Genomic DNA, 25,067 nt, shown 5'->3' with positions numbered 1-25,067 from the left:
CGCTACGAAGGTCTAAACTGTATTTTAATAACATGACAACATACTGGGAGAACATCGACATGCTAAAAACACATAACTACACATAACTAGATGAACACACAGTTCTTGCTTTTGAACACGAGCTAAAACGAAACTATGTTTACAAGTCAACCCTCCCTTACCGGTAGCCTCCGGCAAACGAGAATAATTAATCCAATACACAAATGATAAGTGTTTAGTGATCGTTAAACTGTTGTTTATTATATCGAGTGGGTACTTTAAAACTTCAAGTTGAAAGCACCAAGAATCTCACTTTGTTCCCTCGGAAACTCTGTTTAGTCTTCTTTACTTGGGGTCTTGTGGTGTGGGACTGTGAGTAAGCACAGTATACCGGTGTTTACTGATTACCGTAATGCTGCAAGCAGTGCGGCTTTGTAGTTTACCAGTCGTACTGAAACATTTTGACAGAGCGCCTTGAGCGCCGTGTACAACCAGTATGGATCAACAAATTAACCAATTGATCCATATATAAGGCGCTCCGGGTTATAAGTGCGGAAAATACGGTAACTATAATTCTTGCAAAATCATACACAACCATTTATTTTGTCATTTATTTCAGTAAGCTACTTTTTGACATGGAACACCATGTTCCCATTGTCTTTGGGTTCTCCCTCCTTTCCCCTCTATTCCGTTAGCCTCTTCCTGTACATAACCTATGCTGCCTCCCTCATCTCTCTCCACTCGTACACTCCTCCTCCAGTCCTCCCTGTCCTCCCTGCCTGCGGGTGGTACCTGTGCAGGCCAGGTCCAGCTCTCCTTTGCCGAACCACAGCTGAGCTCCATGGACCGTGCAGGTGTGGAACTGCAGCCTGAACACCACCTCCCTCTCTGAGACGCGGGACCGCCGGTGGTAGCACTTCACCTGCGGGGAGGGGGGGAGAGAGAGAGAGAGAGAGATTTGAGATGTAAAATGTTCTTTATTCACCTTTCAAAACATACAGGTTATTTCATTTACTTCATAAGAAAAGCAAAACCACCAAAAGACCACATTTCGAAAAATAGAAAAGAAAAGAAAAAACAAACTTAAAAATGAAGCACCAGCAGCCCTTGTTGCAAAGAACATAAAACTTCCCCAATACCCCAAATATTCATAAAAGCATCTAAGTTATCAGTCAACTGGTAAAATACAAACTCCAGCCTGAGGCGTGCTGCCAGCAATCCACACATCATCAGGAGTGGGTCTACTGACCCCTGACCCTGGATACAATTCTTTCTAGTTTTCCATATGGCCAGTTTCGCCACTCCTGATAAATTATTTAATAAAACATGTAAAAACCTTTTTGCCGCCGAATATCGTGGACCATAGATAAAAAGTTTAAAAGAAAAAAACAGTCCCCAACCCCATAAAAAACTCCTCCAGCTGACTAAAAATGCCCCTCAGTCTTGGACATTGGATAAAAAGGTGCTGTAAGGACTCCCCTGCTGAGCAAAATGGGCAGTCCTCAACTATGTCTGGGTTCAAGTGCACCAGATGTCTATTGGTGGCTATGGCCCCATGTATAATCCTCCACTGGAGGTCACCTGTCCGTTTTTCACAGGGGGACTTGTACAGGGACCTCCAGCAGCCTTTCGGGGAAGAGTCTGGAGCGAAAAACTCAGTCCACCTCGATGCCTCGATCCCCGCCAAGGAACCCAAGTGTGAGACCTTCACACAGCTGTAATATACCGCCTTCTTACTTAACGTCTCAAATTCCCCCAACTCCGGGGTTGTAAAAGACAGTAGCCCCCCTCTTTCCTGCCACTCGCCAGGGGAGACAAACAAAGGCGGAAACACATACTCCCACTCATCATCCCATTGGTCAGATAAAGTACGGTTTTCAGCAAATGCTCTTAGGGGCTCCGGCAGGGATGCACAGACCTCCTCCACCAACCTCTCGAGTACTCTGACGGATCTGATGTGAGTTTTCTCTGCCAGCTGTTGTATGGATAAGGTCACCAAGTGGCCCAGTTTCACAACACCGGCCTCCCTCAGGCTGGACGGCAGGCTGGCAGAGGCCAAGATGGGTGTTCTTATGAGGGCATTATATAGCAATGGCTCCTCAAACAACCACATCCCAGGTGTTATTTCTGTATCTCTGTGGACCTTAAAAACTTGCCAAGCCTGCAGGACCGATGTATAGAAGGACGTCAGCCCAGTAAGGTCCACTAGCTCAAGCTGGAGTAGGAACAGCTGGTAATCATAGCCAAGGCAACCAGCCCTCCTCATCAGAAGTATCCCGCCAGCTCAGTCCAAAGTTATAAATCATTCTTTGCGCTGCCTGCAGCCTGAAGGCCCTTATCCTGCCAGCAATGTCTATAAGGCCCTGCCCCCCTTCCTCCACTGGAAGGTACAATGCAGGGGCCCTAATCCAATGCTGGCTTGACCAGAAAAAACTCACCACCGTCCTCTGTATCTCCTCGACCAGGCCCCTTGGTGGAGTTAGAACGATCAGTCTGTGCCATAAGGTCGAGGCGACCAAGTTGTTAACGACCAGAACTTGACAGCTGTGGTAACAGCCATTTCCACCTAGACAATCTGGTGCACACCTTCTCCACAACACCTTCCCAGTTCTGCCTCTGAAACTCCTCCATACCTAAAAACAAACCTAAAACCCTCATACCTGCTCTTCCCCATTTAAGACCCCCCGGCAGACTGGGAGCTGCCCTATCCCGCCATTGTCCTACCTGCAAGGCCTCACTCTTCTCCCAGTTTACTTTTGCAGAGGAGGCCTTTTCATAAAAACCTAAAACCTCAACTAAAAACTCTACATCCCTCTGCTCCTTTATAAAAAAAAATACATCATCAGCATACGCTGACACCACTAAGGGTGGGCTCTGTGGTAGCCCCGGTAGGGAGAGCCCTGTAAGACCATTTCTGAGCTTATTTAAAAGTGGTTCAATTACCAGGGAGTATAACATCCCAGAGAGGGGGCAGCCCTGTCTGATCCCCCTCTCCACAGGAATAGGACAGCTCAGCCCGCCCCCACCTTAACCATACATGACGCGTCCTTATACAATAATTTTATAAATGGTAAAAAACCCTCCCCAAATCCAAAAGCCCTCAGCGTGGAAAATAAAAAAACATGGTCAACACGACCAAAGGCCTTCTCTTGATCAAGAGATAAAACACCAACATCCAAATCATACATTTTACACACATCTAAAACATCTCTCATTAAAAACAGATTGTCCATGATAGTCCTATCCGGGATGCAATACGACTGGTCTTTCTGCACCAGTATTCCCAGATAGACTTTTAGTCTGTTCGCCAACACCTTCGCCAACAATTTGTAATCCGTGCATAAAAGTGCCACAGGTCTCCAGTTTTTAATCAGGGCCAAGTCTCCTTTTTTTGGAAGGAGAGAGAGTGCTGCCCGCCGGCAGGACACCGGTAAGACACCCCCCCTAACACACTCCTGTAGTACCTCCAAAAAGTCTGTCCTCAAACAGCTCCAGAAGTGTTTATAGAAGTCTGCAGGCAACCCATCTATGCCTGGAGCGCGACCAGGTGCTAACTGTCCCACAGCAGCAGTGAGCTCCTCCAGGCTGATAGTGGTATCCAAGGCAGAGACCTCCTCCCTCCCCAACTGGGGCAACCCCTGCAGAAGCTCTGCTGAAGCTCCTGCATCAGAGTCCTCCGCCCTGTAGAGGGCAGTATAAAAGCCTAGCATGCCTCCTCATCTCAGCCGGTTCGGTGGTCAACCTCCCATCTTGGAGCTGGAGGCATGCCATCTGCTTAGTCTGAGCCACAGATTTTTCTAAATTAAAAAAGAAGGAGCTAGGTGCATCCATGTCTTTGATCCTCATAAAACGTGCCCTCACCATAGCTCCCTTCACCCTCTCACATAAAATCCTACTGAGCTCTTTCTTTTTCTTATTTAAAAAATCCCCATCAAAACCCCCCCTGAGACCACCCTCAATGTCTTTGATCTCCTGCTCTAGCGTCTGAATGGCTGCCTTGACCCTACTGGTTGAGTGCGCAGTGTACTGCTGACAAAAAAAACGGATATTTGTTTTCCCTACCTCCCACCACTGGCTTAATGAGTCAAACTCTTCCTTCCTGCCCTTCCATATCTCCCAAAACATTTAACATTTTTCACAAAATAAATGATCTTGTAATAATTTAACATTAAAATGCCAATAAAAACTACACTTTGTGTTGGGTGAAAGATAAAAGTCTATGGTGACGAGGTGATGATCCGTAAAACCAACAGGGTAAATAAAACTGTTCAATAATTTAGGGCTAAAAACATGTGATACATACAGGTATGTAGCCCAGCTACTAAAGTGAGCTATGAGCATTTCATAACACAAGTCCATTTAATAAGTTAAATAAATAAGTCCATTTAATAAGTTAAATAAATAAGTCCATTTAATAAATAAGCATCATTTCATGGCTATGTACACGGTTATTAACATGGTTAGAAGTTTATAATGTGTACTTGTTTACAAGTTCTAATGTGAGTTCGCACATTGGCATTCATGTCATTCATTCATTTCTTTATTTCATTGGTCCATCCGGAAGAGCTAGCCAACTGTAATGTATGCTGAGAGAGAGGGGGCGGGACTTTGTACTAATAGGATAGGTTGCACTAAGTAACGTGTCAGAATGATTGAGGACATCGTCGAGTGAAGTAAGATTTGTATAAGCTGTGTGTATAACATTTCGGGAATTGTGTTTCAGTATTACACTTGACTGTAGGGCTAATCGCGGCAAGCGGTTAGCTTAGCATAATTACGTTAGTATGTTGCTAGCATTTGCTGAGTGATAAATTGTTTCTAGCTATATCAAAACGAAATAGCTATTGGATTTTGTAGCTCAGTGTATTCTGTTAATTCAGAATTGGAAGTCGAGAGACCAAGCAAAAGGAAAGCTCTCCGGTGGACAACGGAGACCGTTTCCAATCGCCTGGGGTAACTCGAGACCGTCCATTGAATCTTCGCGCCAGTGTACTTCAATCATTCTCCTGCGCTCGTGGGAGAGCGCTGGACCCCATCCCCCCTCATCTCTGTCTCCTTTTTACACCATCTTTCAAACCCCTCGTTTACCTACGAGTTCCCCACGAGGTTACGTGAGTACTGAACCACGCACGTGCTTTTGTTTTGGGCTCGTGTGGACGAGTGAAGTGGCCATAACAGTTTCAAGGCCCCCCGCTCACAAGCAACGTCAGCTGCAACGGTAACACTGGTTAATGGACTGAGTTACAGAGTGCGTGTGTGTGTGAGTGTGGGCCCACCCTTTTTATTTTACTTAATAATATATTGTACAATTGTGAATCCTTTGAGTTGACTTTGAGTTTATTGGAAACATTACATTTATTTCCTTGAAAGGAATTGGAATAGGCTTTGAGCCTATATTTTGTTATGTGATATTGTGATATTGTCTGTTGACATTGTATTGTGAATATTGTCTATTGACTTTGTATAACATTATAATTGACTACCAACACTTTAAATTTAGCATTTAGTAAATAAATATATACCCTTTGGTATTTACATTTAAAGCCACTGTGTTGTGTCATAAACAGGTAATAGGCAATTCATATGATATCTTAAAACATAAATACATTAAAAGGATTAAAAAGGAAGTCCTATTTAAAATACTTCCACATAGTTAATGGAGGCACCGATCGTCATAATTTGAATAGTTTATTATTACAGGTAATACCGCCACTTATTTAAAATAGACTTCAGGCCCTGCCCATATGGCAGGGGTTACATTGGAGGCTCCGCTGAGATCACGTGGTTTCCAAACAAACTAAATAATCAACTCAGTAAAATACAAAAGTTTCAACTCAAGTTTAGAACCATAAGTAAAGTAAAACACTATGTTTGTAACCAAGTTAAAGAACTGGTGTAGAGGAGAGGCAGTAGATGAGAAGAACGCGCTTATGACTTGTCCCAGGCAACACAGAAATAGCAAAAATAGAAGAAGATCTACAGACTATAAAGTGCTTGGGACGTGTGCGCGTGAGAGGTAGGATAGTACGTGAGACATCAGATGACCTCCTGGTGCTCTGTGAGTGCCGAGGAACAGTAACTGATCCAGCTGTTCCCCCGAAAATACCTCCAGCAGAGGGAGAAAAAGCATGGCCAATCTATATTGTGCCGGAAGTTCAAGTAGAAACTGAGGAGTTCACCACCAAGCTACATGCTCTGCTTCAAGCGGAGGGTAAGTCAATGGGAGATGTAAAGGCTCTATTCACCGACCCAGAGGCAGCCCCCTCCTCCGTAGAGTCCATCCTACGTGCAGTTGGTGACCTGCTAGACAAAACCGTGAAGCCCTCATCAGAAAGTGGAGGATACCGACGTCTGCGCACCTTCTCAGGTACTGTGCCTAACCCAGTCGCGGAGGAAACATTCGACCATTGGATGGAGCAGGCTTACCTGATGGTGGAGGAGAGTGACTGTGCACCCAAAGAGAAACGGAGAAGGATTATGGAAAGCTTAAAGGGGCAGGCATATGAAGTAGTGAAGGCTGTGCGCTCATCCGACACCAACATAACCCCCGGAAAGTGCTTGGAAGCTCTGGAAAGTGCATTTGGACTGGCGGAATCTGGAGATGATCTCTACTTCGCGTTCCGACTGCAGCGCCAACAATCTGGAGAAAAACTGTCTGATTTCTTTAGAAGACTGGAGCGCTCTCTCTCCAAAGTTGTACAACGAGGCGGCCTACCGGCCAGTAACATGGATCGAGCTCGAGTGGAGCAATTGCTTAAAGGAGCAGTAGATGCTGACCTGATGTTGATCCAGCTGCGACTGAGAGAACGGAAGGATAACCCGCCCACGTTCCTTGACCTACTGCGGGAGATCCGCACAGAAGAGGAATATGAAGCCTCCAGAGCTAAACTAAATCCAGCTACGGTGCGCTCAGTCAACGCCCAACCACAAGCTGAAAACAAACTGTCAGAGATCCAAAGCCTAAGATCAGAGATTAAGGAAATGAAATCAATGTTCACGACACTGGCTACAAACCCAAACCAAATCCCAGAAGGAAGGGGTGAGAAACCAGCCCAGGTCACAGAGACTAGACATGATCCTGAAGTTTTCGCTTTGAGGAAGCAAGTGCAACATCTGACACAGAAAATGAACTCAAAAAAGTTCCATGCAACGGCAACCCAATCAACGGTGATGGCCGTCGGCAGCACTCCTACGGTACCAAACACCCCAACCAGAGCATACGTTCCAAACACCCCAACCAGACCAGCAGCTGACTCAAAGGAGTACATATGCTATCGTTGTGGAGAGAATGGACATGTTGCAGGAAGGTGCCGAAACCCTGAGAGTCCAGATCCAGCAGGCCCTGACCAGACTCCTGTGATCCTTGGCACCAATGCCAAAGCTAGCCTTCCCAAACGTCTTGCTCAGCTATGTGAAGATAAAACCGGAGTGTTCATGGCTCGAACCCTGGGCATTCAGAGCCCCTGCCCAGAGTCCACAGACGTTGTTCAGGAAGGAAAGGAGGATGAAGTTGGATGTGTGAGGTGGCAGGGTCCCGGCTCGTTGGCACTAGCTGCTGGACGCAGCTGTCAGGCTACTTGTAAAGTGGAAACAAAGCAGCCACTGCCCGATGAGATCCTGATGGTGGAATCCTCCTCCATGAGCCCTGTCCCTGCAGGGGTGCTCCTACAGTCCATGGTGATTCCAAGTCATGCGGTTGATGTGAACCGGTTCACAGTGCTTATCCAGAATGAGTCCCTCAAGGATGCAACCATACCTGTCGGAACCATCCTAGGCCGCCTGTGCCGCACCGATGTAGTCACAGCGGTGTCAAAACAACCGTCAGCCTCAGAGGACTTTGACACAAGTCTGATCGACTTCGGAGACTCACCTGTTCCTGAAGAGTGGAAAGCACGACTCCGCCAAAAGCTGTCTGAGAGAGGCGACGCATTCTCCCTACACGAACTGGATGTGGGACTGGCAAAAGGAGTGGAGCATCGCATCCGCATGTCAGACCAGAGACCCTTCCGTGAACGATCCAGGCGCATCGCACCTGCAGACATCGATGACGTGAGACAACATATCCAGAAGCTATTGGCTGGGGGCATCATCAAAGAATCCAGAAGCCCATATGCTTCACCAATAGTCGTTGTCAGAAAGAAAAATGGAGCGATCCGGATGTGTATCGACTACCGTACACTGAACAGCCGAACTGTCCCTGACCAGTACACCACGCCCCGGATCGACGAGGCTCTGGATTCTCTGTCTGGCAGCAAATGGTTCTCTGTCCTAGACTTGAGGAGTGGCTACTACCAATTAGCTATGAACGAAGAGGACAAGGAAAAAACTGCGTTCATCTGTCCTCTCGGATTCTATGAGTTTGAAAGAATGCCCCAAGGCATCACAGGAGCGCCTGCAACCTTCCAAAGGTTGATGGAGAAAGCAGTCGGAGACATGAACCTCCTCCAAGTACTGGTCTATCTCGACGACTTGATCGTTTTTGGCAAGTCACTGGAAGAACACGAGGAGAGACTCCTGAAAGTCCTCGACCGACTCCGAGAAGTTGGCCTCAAGATCTCGATCGACAAATGCCACTTCTGTCAGCCAAAGATCAAATATGTCAGCCACATCGTCTCGGCTGATGGTGTTGCTGCCGATCCGGGAAAGATCGAGGCTGTCACCGCCTGGCCTAGGCCCACCAACCTGAAGACATTGCAGTCGTTCCTGGGTTTCTGTGGATATTATCGTAGATTCATCCACAACTACTCACCCATTGTCCGTCCCCTTACGGAGTTAATGAAGGGGTACGCCCCCACCCAGCGTGGGAAAAGACCTGGAAAGGGAAAAAGTGAGGTGTACCTGGATGAGCGAGAACCCTTCGGAGAGAGATGGGACCAGTCGTGCACTGAGGCCTTTGAGAAAATCAAACACTGCCTCACCAACGCCCCAGTCCTGGCGTTCGCAGACCCCAGCAAACCTTACACCATGCATGTGGATGCTAGTCTGGCCGGCCTCGGCGCAGTGCTCTATCAGGACTACCCAGAAGGCCTGAGGCCAGTGGCATTCGCCAGCCGAAAGTTGAGCTCTTCAGAACGGAACTACCCCATCCACCAGCTAGAGTTCTTGTCACTGAAGTGGGCCCTCGTCGAAAAGTTCCACGACTATCTATATGGAGCCCGTTTCACGGTACGTACAGACAACAATCCTCTGACGTATGTCCTTACCACTGCAAAGCTCAACGCAACTGGACATCGCTGGCTGTCAGACTTGTCAGTGTACAACTTTGACATCATCTACAGACCTGGCCGGAATAACATCGATGCAGACCTACTGTCAAGGCTGGAGCCCAGAGAAGAGGATTCCGACTGGAAGAGTATACCCCAGTCTGGTGTCAAGTCCATCTGCCAGAAGGTCGGTGTCCTGGGATCCTCCCAAGCCTCACCAAGGTTTGCGGAACAACTTAGAGCGTCCCCTGAGTGTGTGCCCGACGTATACGCTTTCCCCACAAGCGTGCACATGAACACTCTTGGACAGCTGTCCAGACAAGAGCTCATCGTGGCTCAGGGCCAAGATCCTGTGATTGGAGCGACGATTCATGCAGTGAAGCATGGTGATTGGCCTAAGGATGTAGTGCCTTCTCCTGACATCCAGTCCATGAAGAAGGAAATGGGAAAGTTCGTCATGAAGGATGGGCTGCTGTACCGCCTGAGCCAAAGCCATTCAGGAGAGAACATCCAGCAGTTTGTGCTACCAGCTGAGTTCAGGCCAGTGGTTTTGAAGTCCATGCATGATGACTTAGGTCATTTGGGAGCAGAAAGGACGACTGACATGATAAGAAGCCGTTTCTACTGGCCAAAGATGGCTGCCAACGTCAAGCAGTATGTGAAGAACTGCGGAGAGTGCATTCTAAGGAAAAGGCCAAGCCACAAAGCTGCCCCATTGCACCAAATAGTCAGTGCTGGACCACTGGACCTTGTCTGTATCGATTTCCTGTCCATGGAGCCGGATTCAAAGGGAATCAGCAATGTGTTAGTCATAACGGACCACTTTACGAGATATGCACAGGCCTTCCCGACCAAAAACCAAAAGGCCCTCACAGTCGCCAAGATATTAGTGGAGAAGTATTTTGTGCATTATGGACTACCAACTCGAATCCATTCCGACCAAGGACGAGACTTCGAGTCTAAACTGATCAAAGAACTGCTGAGGATAATGGGCATAAGGAAATCCCGAACGACCCCCTACCACCCACAGGGTGATCCACAGCCGGAAAGATTCAACCGGACATTGCTGTCCATGCTGGGCACGCTAAGCCAAGAAAAGAAACGACACTGGAGCCAACATGTCGTACATCTCGTACATGCGTACAATAGCACCAAATGTGACTCCACAGGATACTCTCCCTACTTTCTAATGTTCGGGAGAGAAGCCAAACTCCCCGTAGATGTATGCTTCGGGACACAGCCCGATGATGGAGAACGTCAGCACTCGTCATATGTCACAAAGCTCAAGCAAGATCTTCAGACGGCCTACCAGATGGCTACGGAGGCCTCCAACAAAACACATCTTCGCAACAAGAAGGCATACGACAAGAGAGTCAGGTTTCAGAATATAGAGCCTGGCGACAGAGTGCTTATCAAAAATCTAGGCCTCAAAGGGAAACACAAGCTGGAGAATCGATGGTGTGAGACTCCATATATCGTCACAGAGAAGATGCCACACCTGCCTGTCTACAAGGTGAAACCTGAGAGTGGGAACGGAAGGGTCAAAACCCTACATCGAGATCATCTCCTGCCCATAGGAGAGCTGGTGCGGATGCCAGTAGCAGTCAATGATGACCCCGTGCCCTCAAGGCCTAGAACTCGAACAGAGACTCAGAACAAGAAAAAGAGAGTGACTACGGACAAGGAAAAGAGAGTGACAACCAACCACAAAGTACAACACGAATGTGAATCCTCTGACTCTTCCGATCTGGAGTGCAGCTGGCCAAACGGGCCATCCTATCGAACATACCTAGAGAAGGTCCTGGAGAGAAGAGAAAGGTCCACTCTAAGTCCAAGACAGAGTGAAGCACATATGGAAGCAAGTGACAATCATGCAGATTCAGCAAGCAACAGTCAGTCAGAGTCAGAAAGTGACAGTCGTTCAGAGCCAGATCACTGCACCCAAGAAGACCGGAACCCAGAGACTGCACCAGAAACTGACTCAGAAGCGGAACCAGTTTCCAGTGAGGAAGATGATAGAAGAATGTCGACTAGATCACAGGCAAAACGTTCCCCTAAACAAGCTAGGCCAAAAAGATTAGTAAATCCAATAATGAGACTTACCTATGATGAGCATGGTAGAGCAAGGGACAAACCTCTTACCATTGTCCACCGAGGTGTGGTTATTAAGATTAGAAAGACCAAGGGCCGGTTTCAGAGACGAGGCTTAAGCCTAGTCCTGGACTAAATCACACTTTCAATGTAAAATCTCCTATGAAGATGTTTTTTAGTCTAGGATTAGGCTTAAGCCTTGTCTGTGAAACCGGCCCCTAGAGTAGGCAAAGTCAGCTCACGCTACACCCTTTTATGTTTTTTTTACACCCTTTTATGTCATTCATTCATTTCTTTATTTCATTGGTCCATCGGGAAGAGCTAGCCAACTGTAATGTATGCTGAGAGAGAGGGGGCGGGACTTTGTACTAATAGGATAGGTTGCACTAAGTAACGTGTCAGAATGATTGACATCGGACATCATCGAGTGAAGTAAGATTTGTATAAGCTGTGTGTATAACATTTCGGGAATCAACGAACAGTTATTCCTTTGGATGTTGGTGCACATTGAAGCTACCAGAGGTAAATACATATGTCTGGTGTTTGTTTATAAGCTACATCTACTCGTTGTAGTATGTTATATTTGACTGTAGGGCTAATCGCGGCAAGCGGTTAGCTTAGCATAATTACGTTAGCATGTTGCTAGCATTTGCTGAGTGATAAATTGTTTCTAGCTATATCAAAACGAAATAGCTATTGGATTTTGTAGCTCAGTGTATTCTGTTAATTCAGAATTGGAAGTCGAGAGACCAAGCAAAAGGAAAGCTCTCCGGTGGACAACGGAGACCGTTTCCAATCGCCTGGGGTAACTCGAGACCGTCCATTGAATCTTCGCGCCAGTGTACTTCAATCATTCTCCTGCGCTCGTGGGAGAGCGCTGGACCCCATCCCCCCTCATCTCTGTCTCCTTTTTACACCATCTTTCAAACCCCTCGTTTACCTACGAGTTCCCCACGAGGTTACGTGAGTACTGAACCACGCACGTGCTTTTGTTTTGGGCTCGTGTGGACGAGTGAAGTGGCCATAACAGTTTCAAGGCCCCCCCGCTCTCAAGCAACGTCAGCTGCAACGGTAACACTGGTTAATGGACTGGACTGGACTTTATTTATTGTCATTGCTACAGTACAGGTACCAAACAACGACATTTAGGAGGGGTGGCTCCCCTGGTGTTAGGAAAGGAAAAAAAAAAAAAAAAAACTTTAAAAAAAAAATCACAAGAAGGGAAGGAGCTGGTTTACATAAATAAAGGCTATGTACACTATCCACTGTACTATTGATTGATTGATTGAAAACCTTTATTGTCCCCAATGGGGAAATGTTGTTGTCAAACAGCTCAGTTAGGGCAGAAAACATTCAATACAGAAAACAGAAAACATTCAATAAAATACATAAAACAGTGCAGGCTCAATAAGTAAAAAGTTCCAAGTTCCAAAGTTCCAGCTCCAGGTCTCCCCCACCCTGCAGGGCCTGGTTGTAGAGTCGGAGTGCAGCTGGAACAAAAGACTGTCCAAATCTTTTTGTACTTTGACGGGGGAGAACAAATCTGTGGCTGAACTTGCTCCTCATCCCCGCCAGCTCGCAGTACATCGGGTGGGAGGGATTGGCCAGCATGGCCGCCAGTTTTTTCCCCATCCTCTGTTCTGCCACCACCTCTAGGCTGTCCAGCCCGGTCCCCACCACAGAGCTGGCCTTCTTCACCAGTTTGTTTAGCTTCGCAGCATCCCTGGCACAGATGTTTCCACCCCAGCAGGCCACGGCGAAGAACAGAACGCTGGCAACCACCGACTGATAAAACATTTGCAGCAGCTTGTTGCAGACACCGAAAGACCTCAGCCTTCTCAGGAAAAACAGTCTGCTCTGCCCTTTCCTGAGAAGAGCCTCGGTGTTGTCAGTCCAGTCCAGTTTGTTATTAATTTGTACTCCCAGGTACCTGTAGGAGTCCACCCTCTCGACTTCCACCCCCTTGATGGTGATGGGGGCTGGGGTCCTTCTCTTCCTCCTAAAATCCACCACCAACTCCTTTGTTTTGCTGGTGTTAAGCAAAAGGTAGTTGGTGTCGCACCACTGCTCAAAGCTCTCCACCAGGGCCCTGTACTCCTCATCCCTGTCGTCTGTGATGTAACCGACGATAGAGGAGTCATCAGAAAACTTCTGCAGGTGGCACTGGTCGGAGCTAAACTGGAAGTCGGCGGTATAGAGGGTGAAGAGAAAGGGTTTTTTGATTGATTGATTGAAAACTTTATTAGAAGATTTGCAGAAGTAGGTACATGGAAGTACATATTACATACAAGGTCAACTAAAAGGATAAAAACCCAAGAAAGCCACTGGCTTATTTCAATTGGGGTCCTTGATTCTCAATTCATCGTTTGGTGACAGAACAGTTCCCTGGGGGGCACCGGTGTTGCACACCACCACCTCAGACTGACAGCCCTGCAGTCTCACATACTGACGCCTGTCTGTGAGGTAGTTGTGGATCCAAGCCGTCAGGGAGTCCTCCACACACATCACTGCTAGTTTGTCAGCCAGCAGTGATGGCTTGATAGTGTTAAATGCACTGGAGAAGTCGAAGAACATGGTCCTCACCATGCTCTGTGGCCTCTCCAGGTGTGTGTAGGCCCTGTGCAGCATGTAAATGATGGCATCCTCCACCCCCATGCTCTCCTGGTATGCAAACTGCCGGGGGTCCAGGAAGTCCTTCACCTGGGGCTTAAGGGGTTGCAGCACTAGCCTCTCCAGGATCTTCATGACCTGTGGTGTCAGGGCGACAGGTCTGTAGTCGTTTGGGGTGCTGGGCCGTCCCTTCTTTGGCACTGGGACGATGCAAGATGTACTATACTGTACAGATAGACGACTAGGGTTGTCATATTGCACAATAGTATTATTTCACATTTATTTAAAGTGTCACAGTTTGCAGGCTTGAAATGTACATGTTTGTGCCTCAGCACTACACCTGATTTTTTCAGTCCAGCAGCTGCCATCAATGGACTGAGTTACAGAGTGCGTGTGTGTGTGTGAGAGTGTGGGCCCACCCTTTTTATTTTACTTAATAATATATTGTACAATTGTGAATCCTTTGAGTTGACTTTGAGTTTATTGGAAACATTACATTTATTTCCTTGAAAGGAATTGGAATAGGCTTTGAGCCTATATTTTGTTATGTGATATTGTGATATTGTCTGTTGACATTGTATTGTGAATATTGTCTATTGACTTTGTATAACATTATAATTGACTACCAACACTTTAAATTTAGCATTTAGTAAATAAATATATACCCTTTGGTATTTGCATTTAAAGCCACTGTGTTGTGTCATAAACAGGTAATAGGCAATTCATATGATATCTTAAAACATAAATACATTAAAAGGATTAAAAAGGAAGTCCTATTTAAAATACTTCCACATAGTTAATGGAGGCACCGATCGTCATAATTTGAATAGTTTATTATTACAGGTAATACCGCCACTTATTTAAAATAGAACTCAGGCCCCGCCCATATGGCAGGGGTTACACATAAAACCTATCTAATCTAGCTGCACTAATGATCCCATCGTTTATCCTCACCCATGTGTACTGTCTAACTTGTGCATTCTTTATTCTCCATACATCCACTAAGTCTGCCTGTTTAATGATCCTAGACAACTGTGTGGAAGACTGTAGATGGGGTTCCTCACTGGTCCTATCTAGTGTGAAATCCACCGTGCAGTTCCAATCCCCTCCCAAAATAATACATTCCTCCCGCCCACACTGCTGTAAGGCGTCCTTATTTATTTTTTTAAAAAGGTCCAGTCTCTCTGAGCCCTGATTGGGAGCATAAATATTTATAAAACTAAAACTGACCTCACCAATCTCAGCCCTGACCATCTGAACCCTCCCCATTACTATTTCAACACTGGAAGTTACTTTTACAGCCATTCCAGGTGCGAACAACACAGCCACCCCAGCACTTGTATTAGTACCATGGAATACTGACCCCTCCACATTAAACCCCACTCCACTTCGTTTTCCATGTTGCTGTGTGTTTCCTGTAAAAACAAAACATCTAATCTTTTTTGTTCACACAGTTCGGACACTAAAGCCCTCTTCTGTCTATCCCTCCCGCCATTCATGTTCAAAGAACCAACCCTTAACCCGTGCATAGAGAAATTACAGGCTGAAAACCAGTGAACAGACAGAGAAAACAGACGAAAAAGAAAACACACCCAGTGAAACAGCATCATATTTTTCATTTATTTATATTTGCTCAATTTCTTTACCTTCCCCACCTTCCTCATCGCGGGGACATGCTTTCGTAGCCTAAAACGTTTTTTTCATCTAAGTCATCGAAACTAACCCGCTTTTGCATCGTCAGCACAGTCCTAAAAATGTCTCACTGTTGGGAAAATACTCTTCACCCTGTTCATTTTTTCCCCGTATGTTTCATCAAGGAACATGTTGATTTCTTCTAATGTATACATGTCACCTTGTGAGTCAGTTACTGAAAATTCTGATTCGACGTCAGAAACAGAGTCCATCTCCTCGTTATCGAGGTTCTCAGTGACAGGCGGCTCGGCCGCCTCTCCCTCACCCAGCTCTGCAGCCACCCCTCCGCTACCAGCACGACTCGCGACTGGGCAGTCTGCTCCTACTGCAGGTTTATCTGTCCCAGCGCGAACCTCCTGTTCTGCAGCCTCTACCGGCTCTACCGGCTCCCCCTGCCCTCTCTCCCCGCTCGGCCCTTCCCCTGCATCCAACTCGGCCTGCACATCACCCACCCCCCGCTCCTCCTGTCCTCCCTGCCCACTCATGCCTGCCTCCACCTCGGGCAGCACACCCGCTGCCTCCCGCTGACCTTCCCCCACCTCTACCTCTGCCAGCACCACACCCGCCCCCCGCTCCTCCTGTCCTCCCTGCCCACTCGTACCTGCCTCTACCTCCGCCCCCCCCCGCCCCGCTCTGCGCAGCGCCCGGCTCTCCGCCAGCCGCCGGCCGCTGCCTGTGAGGACAGGCGGAGCGCTTGTGTCCAATGTCGCCACATTCAAAACACTTCATGCTCCCAGAGTTAGCGTATACCATATAAAAGCTGTTTTCATGCTTAACTCTAAAGGACACCTCCAAGGACTGCATGGGGGAATTTAAAAACATGAAAACCTGTCTCCTTAAGGACTGGACATGCCTTAACTTTTCATGTTTACACCCCAGTCCAACTGTCTTAAACCCGCTGGCCAGTTTACCGAAGCGGAGAAGTTCTCTCTCCAACGCTTCGTTTGGTATAAACGGTGGAACCCCCGAGATAGTTACTTTTGTCGTCGGTTTGGCCAACGGGGAAACAATCACAATAAACCATTGATAGATATGCCGTTCTCGATTAACTTAAAAACAAAGCGCTCCTCCTTCAAGAACACCACCACCGCTTTGTTCATCCTGGAGGCAAACTTGATATTCTCGTAATCACCAACTATTACCAGAACAGTCTCCACTGAGACACCAGCGTCGGCCTCGATTCTTACCTCATGCTTGAGCGAGACTGAGACTCCCTGGGACTGGGACGCCATCGCCACCAATCTCCCACACCCACACTCCCACACCCACACTCCCACACCCAAACCCCCACGCACAAAACACAAAAACACCTAACTAAACCATACACTGAAAAGTAACTTAAGAAAAAAACACTAAGGAAAGAAAAAACAGCAAGAAATCGCACTCACAACGCGCATGAAGCACGCACGCCCTCACACACTCACCGAAACTCCCAGCATGCAGCAGAGAGAGAGAGAGAGAGAGAGAGAGAGAGATCAAAGAGCTCCTATAACTCCTATTTTAGAGACTACACTGGCTTCCTGTTAAATTCAGAATAGATTTCAGGATCCTTCTGCTTGTTTATAAAGCTCTCACTGGCACAGCACCAGAATATCTGAAAGACCTTTTGCTAGCATATCAGCCCTCTAGCATATCAGCCCTCTAGCATATCAGAGCTCTCAGGTCTTCTGACGCTGGTTTTCTCTGTGTACCACATGTACAAAAGAGATTTGGTGAGGCTGCATTCTCATTTTATGCAACCAGATTGTGGAATGCACTGCCAGTTTACATTAATGATGCAACCTCAGCACATATGTTCAAGTCAAGACTAAAAACCCATCTTTTTAATATTGTCTTTAAATGAAAAAAATATTAAATGATGATTATATAATGATTGGAGCACTTTGAGTTGCAACGTTTGCAGGAAAAGCACTATACAAATAAAATAAAAAATATTATTATTATTATTATTGTTATTATTATTATTATTATTATTGTTGTTATTGTTGTTGTTGTTATTATTATTATTATCTACACACAACACAGCCTCTCTCACCATGATGTCTCCTTTCAGCAGCAGTGCAGGCTCCATGGTCACACACAGCTTTCTGGCCCGGGAGCCCTGGGGGTCACTAACACACAACACTCCTCAAAACACGTGTCAACGTCAGTAAAACACAGGTACACACATGCTGCTTTAGCGCAAACACAGGTACACACATGCTGCTTCAGCGTAAACACAGGCATACGATATACCTAAACACAGTAGCATGTGTAAACACACTAGACTGGACCATAGTAGGATATGAACCCCTCGTCTTGAAGAACTTACTAGATGCCTGAGGTATAGACCAGCTGCAGGGACTGGTAGATCTTCAGGAAAGGATAGTAACCTGCAGAGAGAGGAGAGCGGGGAAAAGGAAAAGCAATGTTTTGTGATGCCTCCCACTCTGCCTGCCTATGGACCTATCGCTAAGCCACGCCCTAAAATAGAAATTGCCCAATCATATCACAGCTAAAGTCACTATCCGGTTGTTAAGTCTGACGTCAAACGTGACGTTTTGCAATTTCCGGGTCCAAACCAGAAATTCTCCGCACCAGAATACCAGTGTATTACAGCGGTAGAATGACAGTTTAATCGTTTTTGAGACTCGGATCTATTACAACAAGGGACACAGCACTTTCCCGTTCCATATTGTCAGGGTATTTGAGCCTCGGAAAAGCGCTATATAAATATAATTTATTATTATTATTATTGCGGCATTTCGAAGACAGCGCCTCAGCCAACTTTGGACCCGGAAACACGTCACGTAACAACCGGTATGCAGAAAACTCGGACAAACAACTCGCTAATATCTAATGGTGAAAATCTTCTAGACTAAATATTCTTGTCATCTTTAAAAAACATGTCTATTACTTGCTGTGCTAAATCAGAAATCAGAAATTTGCCAACTCCCGCCATTGTAAGTCATTGAATGTCATTCAGTCACGGTCGGTCAGTCACTGTCAGTGAAGCGTTGTTTGTTTGTCCGAGTTTTCAAAGGGGGCGTGGCTTAGCGATAGGTGATTGGCTATTCTGTTGTTTCCTTTGGAAGCCTTGGCAGAGTGGGTAGGTCATCAATCTAACTAGTGTCACCTGAGTTTGGGGAGCTGAGGATAGATATTGTGGGTGTGTCCTCAGCTCAGTCTCTTTTCCACTGACCTTTTTTCCTTTAGGATTTTGGTGAGGTCTCGGGCCTCCTATTCTTACACTACACACATACACCCCTTACACATACAACATACATTTTACACCCATTCACTCATGGCTTACACTGCTGATTGTCATCCATATTCCTATACATATGATATTTAGTTTATTTTGCTTATTTTGTATCATAAAAGTTGTCTAATTTAAACACGTGTGGTCTCCCTATTTTGCCACTGCCTTCGGGTTTGTGACAGTCTCAACAAAGCAACATAGCCAGGGGTGCACATAACTGGTGCGCCAGTGCGCATGCGTCGCCAAAATGCATGCTGCGCGGAAGATCAGCGGCATGAACGCGCTCTTGCGCACCAACAGCTGGGAGCGCTGGGAGAGGAATTTACTTCCTCAAAATCCACCTGCTGACTGCTGACTGCTGCATCACTGCAAGCGCCGTAACGCCATCACAACGACCATGGCGACTCCCCTCACGAAAACATTCGGAAAGTATCGTAACTTGTACTTTCATTCCGCGTATCGCGTATCGCACGGTTATCACGCCGACACGTGACAATTCAGTCCCGAACGACTCGTCGCTAAAAGGAAAAACAACACCAAGGAACTTCACGTTTCTTTTCTCTGAAGCTTTCAAACGTTCAGACGTTTATTTTACAGCTTCATTATCACACCTAGACCCCTGACCCAGGGAATATGGTTGGGAATTCTATTAGAAAAAAAAATAAGACTTTGTTGCACAATCAAAATAATGAGCTATTTAAAGTGATAGCCTACAACATCCTCTACCATGGTTGAAATTGAGGACAGTGATAACTTACAGCAGTCAAGAGAGCAGTGATGATGATGATTAAGCTTGTAGCATAAATAAATGCTTAGGCTGTAACTTTTTGTTGAAAAGTTGATTTCAGTGTTTACAGAACAGAGCAGTGCTTAAAGAGATGTCAGTTGATTTCATTGTGTTTAAAGAACAGACATTCAGTTAGTGCTTAAAGAGATGTCAGTTGATTTCATTGTGTTTAAAGGAGTCTGACAGACTTTCATGCTTAAAGAGCAGTCATTTGATTTTGCGTTTGTTTCTTTTGTTTTGCACACAATCATTTGTTCGTTCATCTTTATTTATGAATAAATGTCGTTTTGCTAATATAAGTTATCCATGTATCCCTTTTTTATCCATCCTGTGGGACGGGTCGTGACTCGCGAGCTCGGGGAGCACCAAGCAGCATCCCTAGGTGCTCCTCTGAGCACTGGCCCCAAAAAGTTATGTGCACCCCTGAACATAGCATGTGAGCCCAGCAGGACCTTGTGTCTAGAGCAGCGGTTCCCAAGCTTTTTGGACTCAAGGCCCACTTAAAAATCTCTTGTATTCGCGGCCCACACAGGCATTTTACGCACTCTTAAATTTTTGGGGTGTTTCATCATTATTCTCTCATCATTATTCTCTCTCTTCTCTATTGGATATGTCATATGCATCATCATACATACAGTGCAGTAGGCCTAGTAGTATCACACTGATGATGCATTTTTGAAAGGTTTTAAAGAAAAAAATAGTACCATGAATTATCTTTTTTGTAAAAAAAAAGAATAAAAACTGTTTTTGTTTTTTTTGCCCATGATTTGGCGGCCCACTTGCAGTACCCTCGCGGCCCACCAAAGGGCTGCGGACCATAGGTTGGGAATCGCTGGTCTAGTGAGTTCGATACGGCCGTATTGGACAGATACTGACCTCCTCCTGATTGGAAGTTGGGCAGGCTGGGGATGAGGACTTGGTGGAGGAACAGGGGACTGCTGTTCATCTTGATCGCCCCTGAGAGGAGACCCCCAAAGTAGTAGATATACCTGCAGAGGAAAGAGAGAGAGACAGGAGAGAGAAAGATGGAGAGAGGAGAGAGAGAGATGGAGAGAGAAGAAAGAGAGATGGAGAGAGAGATGGAGACAGGAGAGAGAGGGAGAGAGAGGGGGAGACAGAGAGAAAGAGGGGGGGGGAGACAGGAGAGAGAGAGATGGAGACAGGAGAGAGAGAGAGAGAGACAGGAGAGAGAGAGAGGGGGGGGGGGGAGACAGAGAGAGAGAGATGGAGACAGGAGAGAGAGAGATGGAGACAGGAGAGAGAGAGAGAGAGAGAGGGGGGAGACAGGAGAGAGAGAGGGAGACAGGAGAGAGAGAGAGGGAGACAGGAGAGAGAGAGATGGAGACAGGAGAGAGAGAGACAGGAGAGAGAGAGGGGGGGGGAGACAGGAGAGAGAGAGAGGGAGACAGGAAAGAGATGGAGACAGGAGAGAGAGAGAGGGGGGAGACAGGAGAGAGAGAGAGGGGGGGGGAGACAGGAGAGAGAGAGGGAGACAGGAGAGAGAGAGATGGAGAGAGGAGAGATGGAGACAGGAGAGAGAGAGAGAGGGGGAGACAGGAGAGAGAGAGAGAGGGGGGGAGACAGGAGAGAGAGAGGGAGACAGGAGAGAGAGATGGAGAGAGAGAGAGAGAGAGATGGAGACAGGAGAGAGAGATGGAGAGAGGAGAGAGAAAGAGATGGAGACAGGAGAGAGAGAGAAAATTAGGAAGGATGTGCAACTGAAATAAGGGCAGGATAAGGAATAATGGCACACCGTTGAAGAGCCTAAGAGAAGAAGAGGAAGGTGAACAGTGAAGAGGAGAGGGAGGGTGTTGGGTAAAGGTCTTGCCTGTTCTGAGAGGGCTGTAGCGAGGAGGACACTTTATCCTCACAGAACTTCCTCATGGCCAGAGTGGTGAGAGCCTGGTCTGCCCTGTGTACACATATGCACACGCACACGTCAAAAAAGAACACACACACACACACACACACACACACCCCTATCATCAGGGACAGCTTTAACAATTACAGTATTCATTTCTGTGACGCACACACACACACACACACACACACACACACACCAAAATTACCCTGCAGAAATCTTGCTATAGTGCATGTAGGCAGCCACAATCACCCCAGTCTTCCCTTTATTTCCCTGAGCAAGAGAAGAGAAAAGAGAAGAGAGAGTGAGACAACAGAGAGGTAGATGGAGGTGGTTTGATGAGTCATTCCACACACAGTAACTCTGTCTTCTAATGCCCAGTTAAGCACGAGCGTAGAGGTAAAACAAGTGCTGGGTAAAACACCTCCATGTGCCATTTAGTACCAGGTAGTAATCAATGACATGCTACATCCATTACTAGAACAGCCATGAGGGTGAGTGAAGAGTGAGTGAAGAAAAATGTTCTACCTTTGCACTCGATCCAATTTCAGGACCCTCCTTTCATGACTTTTCCTAGATATGTGCGTTCTACCACCCAGTATCCTTCCATTTTCAAAATCACATCATGATAAGCTAGTATAAAGCTATTTTGCCGTTTTTTCTGTGTAGGAAGCAGGCTAATTTACAAGCGGCCAACTAGTTGTCGTTGTGTGTAAATGGCAGATTTACATTCTAAAGAGGCGGCTGGCTCTTTTAGTAGGTAAAAAGGCACGGCTGTTCTAGTGTTAAGGTAAGAATAAGGAAGTACCCCTGTTTACCACATAGTTACCATGTGAGGTAAAACCAGTTGAGTGGAGGCTGCTGTAAAGGAAAGGTTGCACACCACCACGCTAAACCCTCATACGCCACGGCTGCCCCCCACCCCCCCCCCCCACCCGCCCCACACTGACCTTGCAGTGCAGGACCACCACGTTGTTGGGGTCAGAGACCAGCCAGGTCTCCATGGCCTTGCACATGGCACAGATCCTGTCCAGCGGAGGGGCGTGAAGGTCAGGCCAACCGTAGTCCTGCACCTGGGGGGTGGGGAGGCCATTTTAATGACGGGATGATTCAAGTATGGAACTTCATTTACGGTGTACGTGACTTAATAATAATAATAATAATAATAATAATAATAACTTAAATTGATATAGCGCCTTTCACAAACCCAAGGTCGCTTTACAAGGTAAAGGGACAAACAGAACATAGCCAGAGAGACAAACACACAAAACTAGAAACAGTGAAACAGCTTCTACAGGTTGAATGCGATGGTGAACAGGTGGGTTTTAAGGGCAGCTTTGAATATGTCCAGGGTTGGAGAGTCGTGGATATCCTTGGGTAGAGAGTTCCAGAGGGTGGCGGCTGCCACACTGAAGGCTCTGTACCCAAAGGTCTGGAGTTTGGCACTGGGTTGGATGAGGAGGTCCGTGTTAGAGGACCTCAGAGTTCTGAATGGGGTGTAGTGGTGGAGGAGATCAGAGTTCTGGATGGGGTGTAGTGGTGGAGGAGATCAGAGTTCTGGATGGGGTGTAGTGGTGGAGGAGATCAGAGTTCTGGATGGGGTGTAGTGGTGCAGGAGATCAGAGTTGTGGATGGGGTGTAGTGGTGCAGGAGATCAGAGTTCTGGATGGGGTGTAGTGGTGCAGGAGATCAGAGTTCTGGATGGGGTGTAGTGGTGCAGGAGATCAGAGTTGTGGATGGGGTGTAGTGGTGGTGGAGGAGATGGGAGAGGTACTGGGGGGCCGTGGAGGGATTTGTAGGTGAGTAGGAGGAGTTTGAATGTGATGCGGTGTTTGACTTCAAGCCTCCGTGAGGGTTACAGCTGACAGAAGCTTATGACGACTGACTTCTTTACTATCATGACATAAACGGTTGCTTACAGTATGTCTGCAAGGTACTGCCAAGTCATTATGGGAAACAATTATTTGACGTTTCGGTTTGAGATCTTTTTCAAGACACTGCTAGCTCAAAAGTCAACGGAAATAAAGTCAAAGAAAAACAGGTTGTGTCATGACAATGATATTGAGTTATTATATAATAATAATAATAATCATAACAACTTTTTATTTGTATAGCACTCTTCCTGCAAACGTTGCAGCTCAAAGTGCTCCAATCATTATATAATCATCATTTAATTATTTAGTAATTTAAAGGCAATATTAAAAAGATGGGTTTTTAGTCTTGACTTGAACATATGTGCTGAGGTTGCATCCCTAATGTTCAGGCTCACCAAATATCTTCTTTTGTACATGTGGTACACAGAGAAAACCAGCGTCAGAAGACCTGAGAGCTCTATTGGGCTGATATGCTAGCAGAAGACCTGAGAGCTCTATTGGGCTGATATGCTAGCAGAAGACATGAGAGCTCTATTGGGCTGATATGCTAGCAAAAGTTCTTTCAGATATTCTGGTATCAACAACAGAACAATCATGCAGAATAACCTATTGGATATGTGATGAGGATCCTACCTTCAGGTTGAGTCGCGTGATGTCGTGGCGCTTCTCAGACAGGTTTAACAGCTGGGAGAGGGAAAGTGTCCAGATATGAGAGTAGCAACAAATGCAAATCGTTAGCTGCATAGCATAATTCCCTAAGTCATTTTAAAAAAAATATGACACAGGCAATTATGATATGAGGCTAACAAAATAATTGTAAGACGTCAGGGCGCTAATTCAATATCCTGTAATCACTCACAGATTGAAAACAATAAAGTTGCACAAAGATCCTAACTTTTCTGCCAGCACAAACAAATCAATATTTTGTTTTCGTTCTATAACACATTGAACAGAGGAACAACAAGGGTTGCAAAATTCCCGTAAGTTTGGGAAACTTTCCAATCGTTTCCATATGGGTTTCTATAAACTTGAAAATATCAGAAAGTTTCCCAAACTTAAAGGCATTGTGTAACCCTAGGAACAATCTAATCTAATAATGACTCAAATTAAATCTCCTTGTCTTACAGGAGATGGCAGAGAACAATGTCAGACAATAACCTGAATGACTGAATGACTCAGAGAACACATTGGCTGTGTGTTTGTTCCGTTTTGACTGACCAGAAACTTGTCTTGGTGTTTGGACTTCAGCATGGCAGCCACTTCCTGGAGGTTGCCACGGTAACGCTGTTCCTCCAGGCCGGGCAGGAAGAAGACAGAGATGATCCTCTCGGTGATGTAGGTCAGGTCAAAGTCATAATGCCTCTCCATCACTCTCTCCATCACCCTCTCCACACTCTTACTCCTAGACAGAAGAAGAGGGGAAAAACATGATAATCATCTCCCTCCTTTCCTTTATACTATCGCTTTCTTCATCACCCTCTCCACACTCTGTACTCCTGGAGAGAAGAGGAGAGAACATTCTAGAACTCTGTCCCTCTTTTTTTCTTTATTCAATCTCTCTCCATCACCCTTTCCACACCCTTATTCCTGGAAAAACAAGACCCAGGTAGATTTCATTCTGTCCTTCTTTGTCCTTTCTTTGACACTCTCTCTCTGTATCTGTCAGCCACTCTATCAGTTTCTCTCTACACACTTCATCTCCAAGAAATACATTTAATAAACAATCTCT

The 25,067-nt window shown here is 46.3% G+C and overlaps 1 protein-coding gene across 1 annotated transcript in view; it reads right to left on the bottom strand.

Annotated features, from left to right (window-relative positions):
* LOC308160398 (tensin-2-like) overlaps positions 1 to 25,067 on the bottom strand; it is a gene marked incomplete at its 3' end in the record, with an annotated part of 67,094 nt that overhangs the window by 17,278 nt on the left and 24,749 nt on the right. Inside the window, exons 5-13 of the mRNA XM_080534312.1 lie at positions 24,557 to 24,740; positions 23,972 to 24,022; positions 22,415 to 22,537; positions 21,673 to 21,737; positions 21,432 to 21,515; positions 20,480 to 20,592; positions 17,887 to 17,947; positions 17,611 to 17,686; positions 772 to 901 (exon numbers count right to left, since the gene is read on the bottom strand). Coding sequence (XP_080390438.1) covers positions 772 to 901; positions 17,611 to 17,686; positions 17,887 to 17,947; positions 20,480 to 20,592; positions 21,432 to 21,515; positions 21,673 to 21,737; positions 22,415 to 22,537; positions 23,972 to 24,022; positions 24,557 to 24,718 — 865 coding nt within the window. The 5' untranslated portion in view covers positions 24,719 to 24,740. The remainder of the gene's footprint in view (positions 1 to 771; positions 902 to 17,610; positions 17,687 to 17,886; positions 17,948 to 20,479; positions 20,593 to 21,431; positions 21,516 to 21,672; positions 21,738 to 22,414; positions 22,538 to 23,971; positions 24,023 to 24,556; positions 24,741 to 25,067) is intronic.

This window comes from Nansenia antarctica (genome assembly GCF_963989245.1).
Source record: "Nansenia antarctica genome assembly, chromosome: 6".
In the NCBI taxonomy this organism is placed as follows: domain Eukaryota; kingdom Metazoa; phylum Chordata; class Actinopteri; order Argentiniformes; family Microstomatidae; genus Nansenia; species Nansenia antarctica.
Note: the sequence above shows the minus strand (reverse complement) of the source record. Positions and strands in the feature narration are given on the sequence as shown.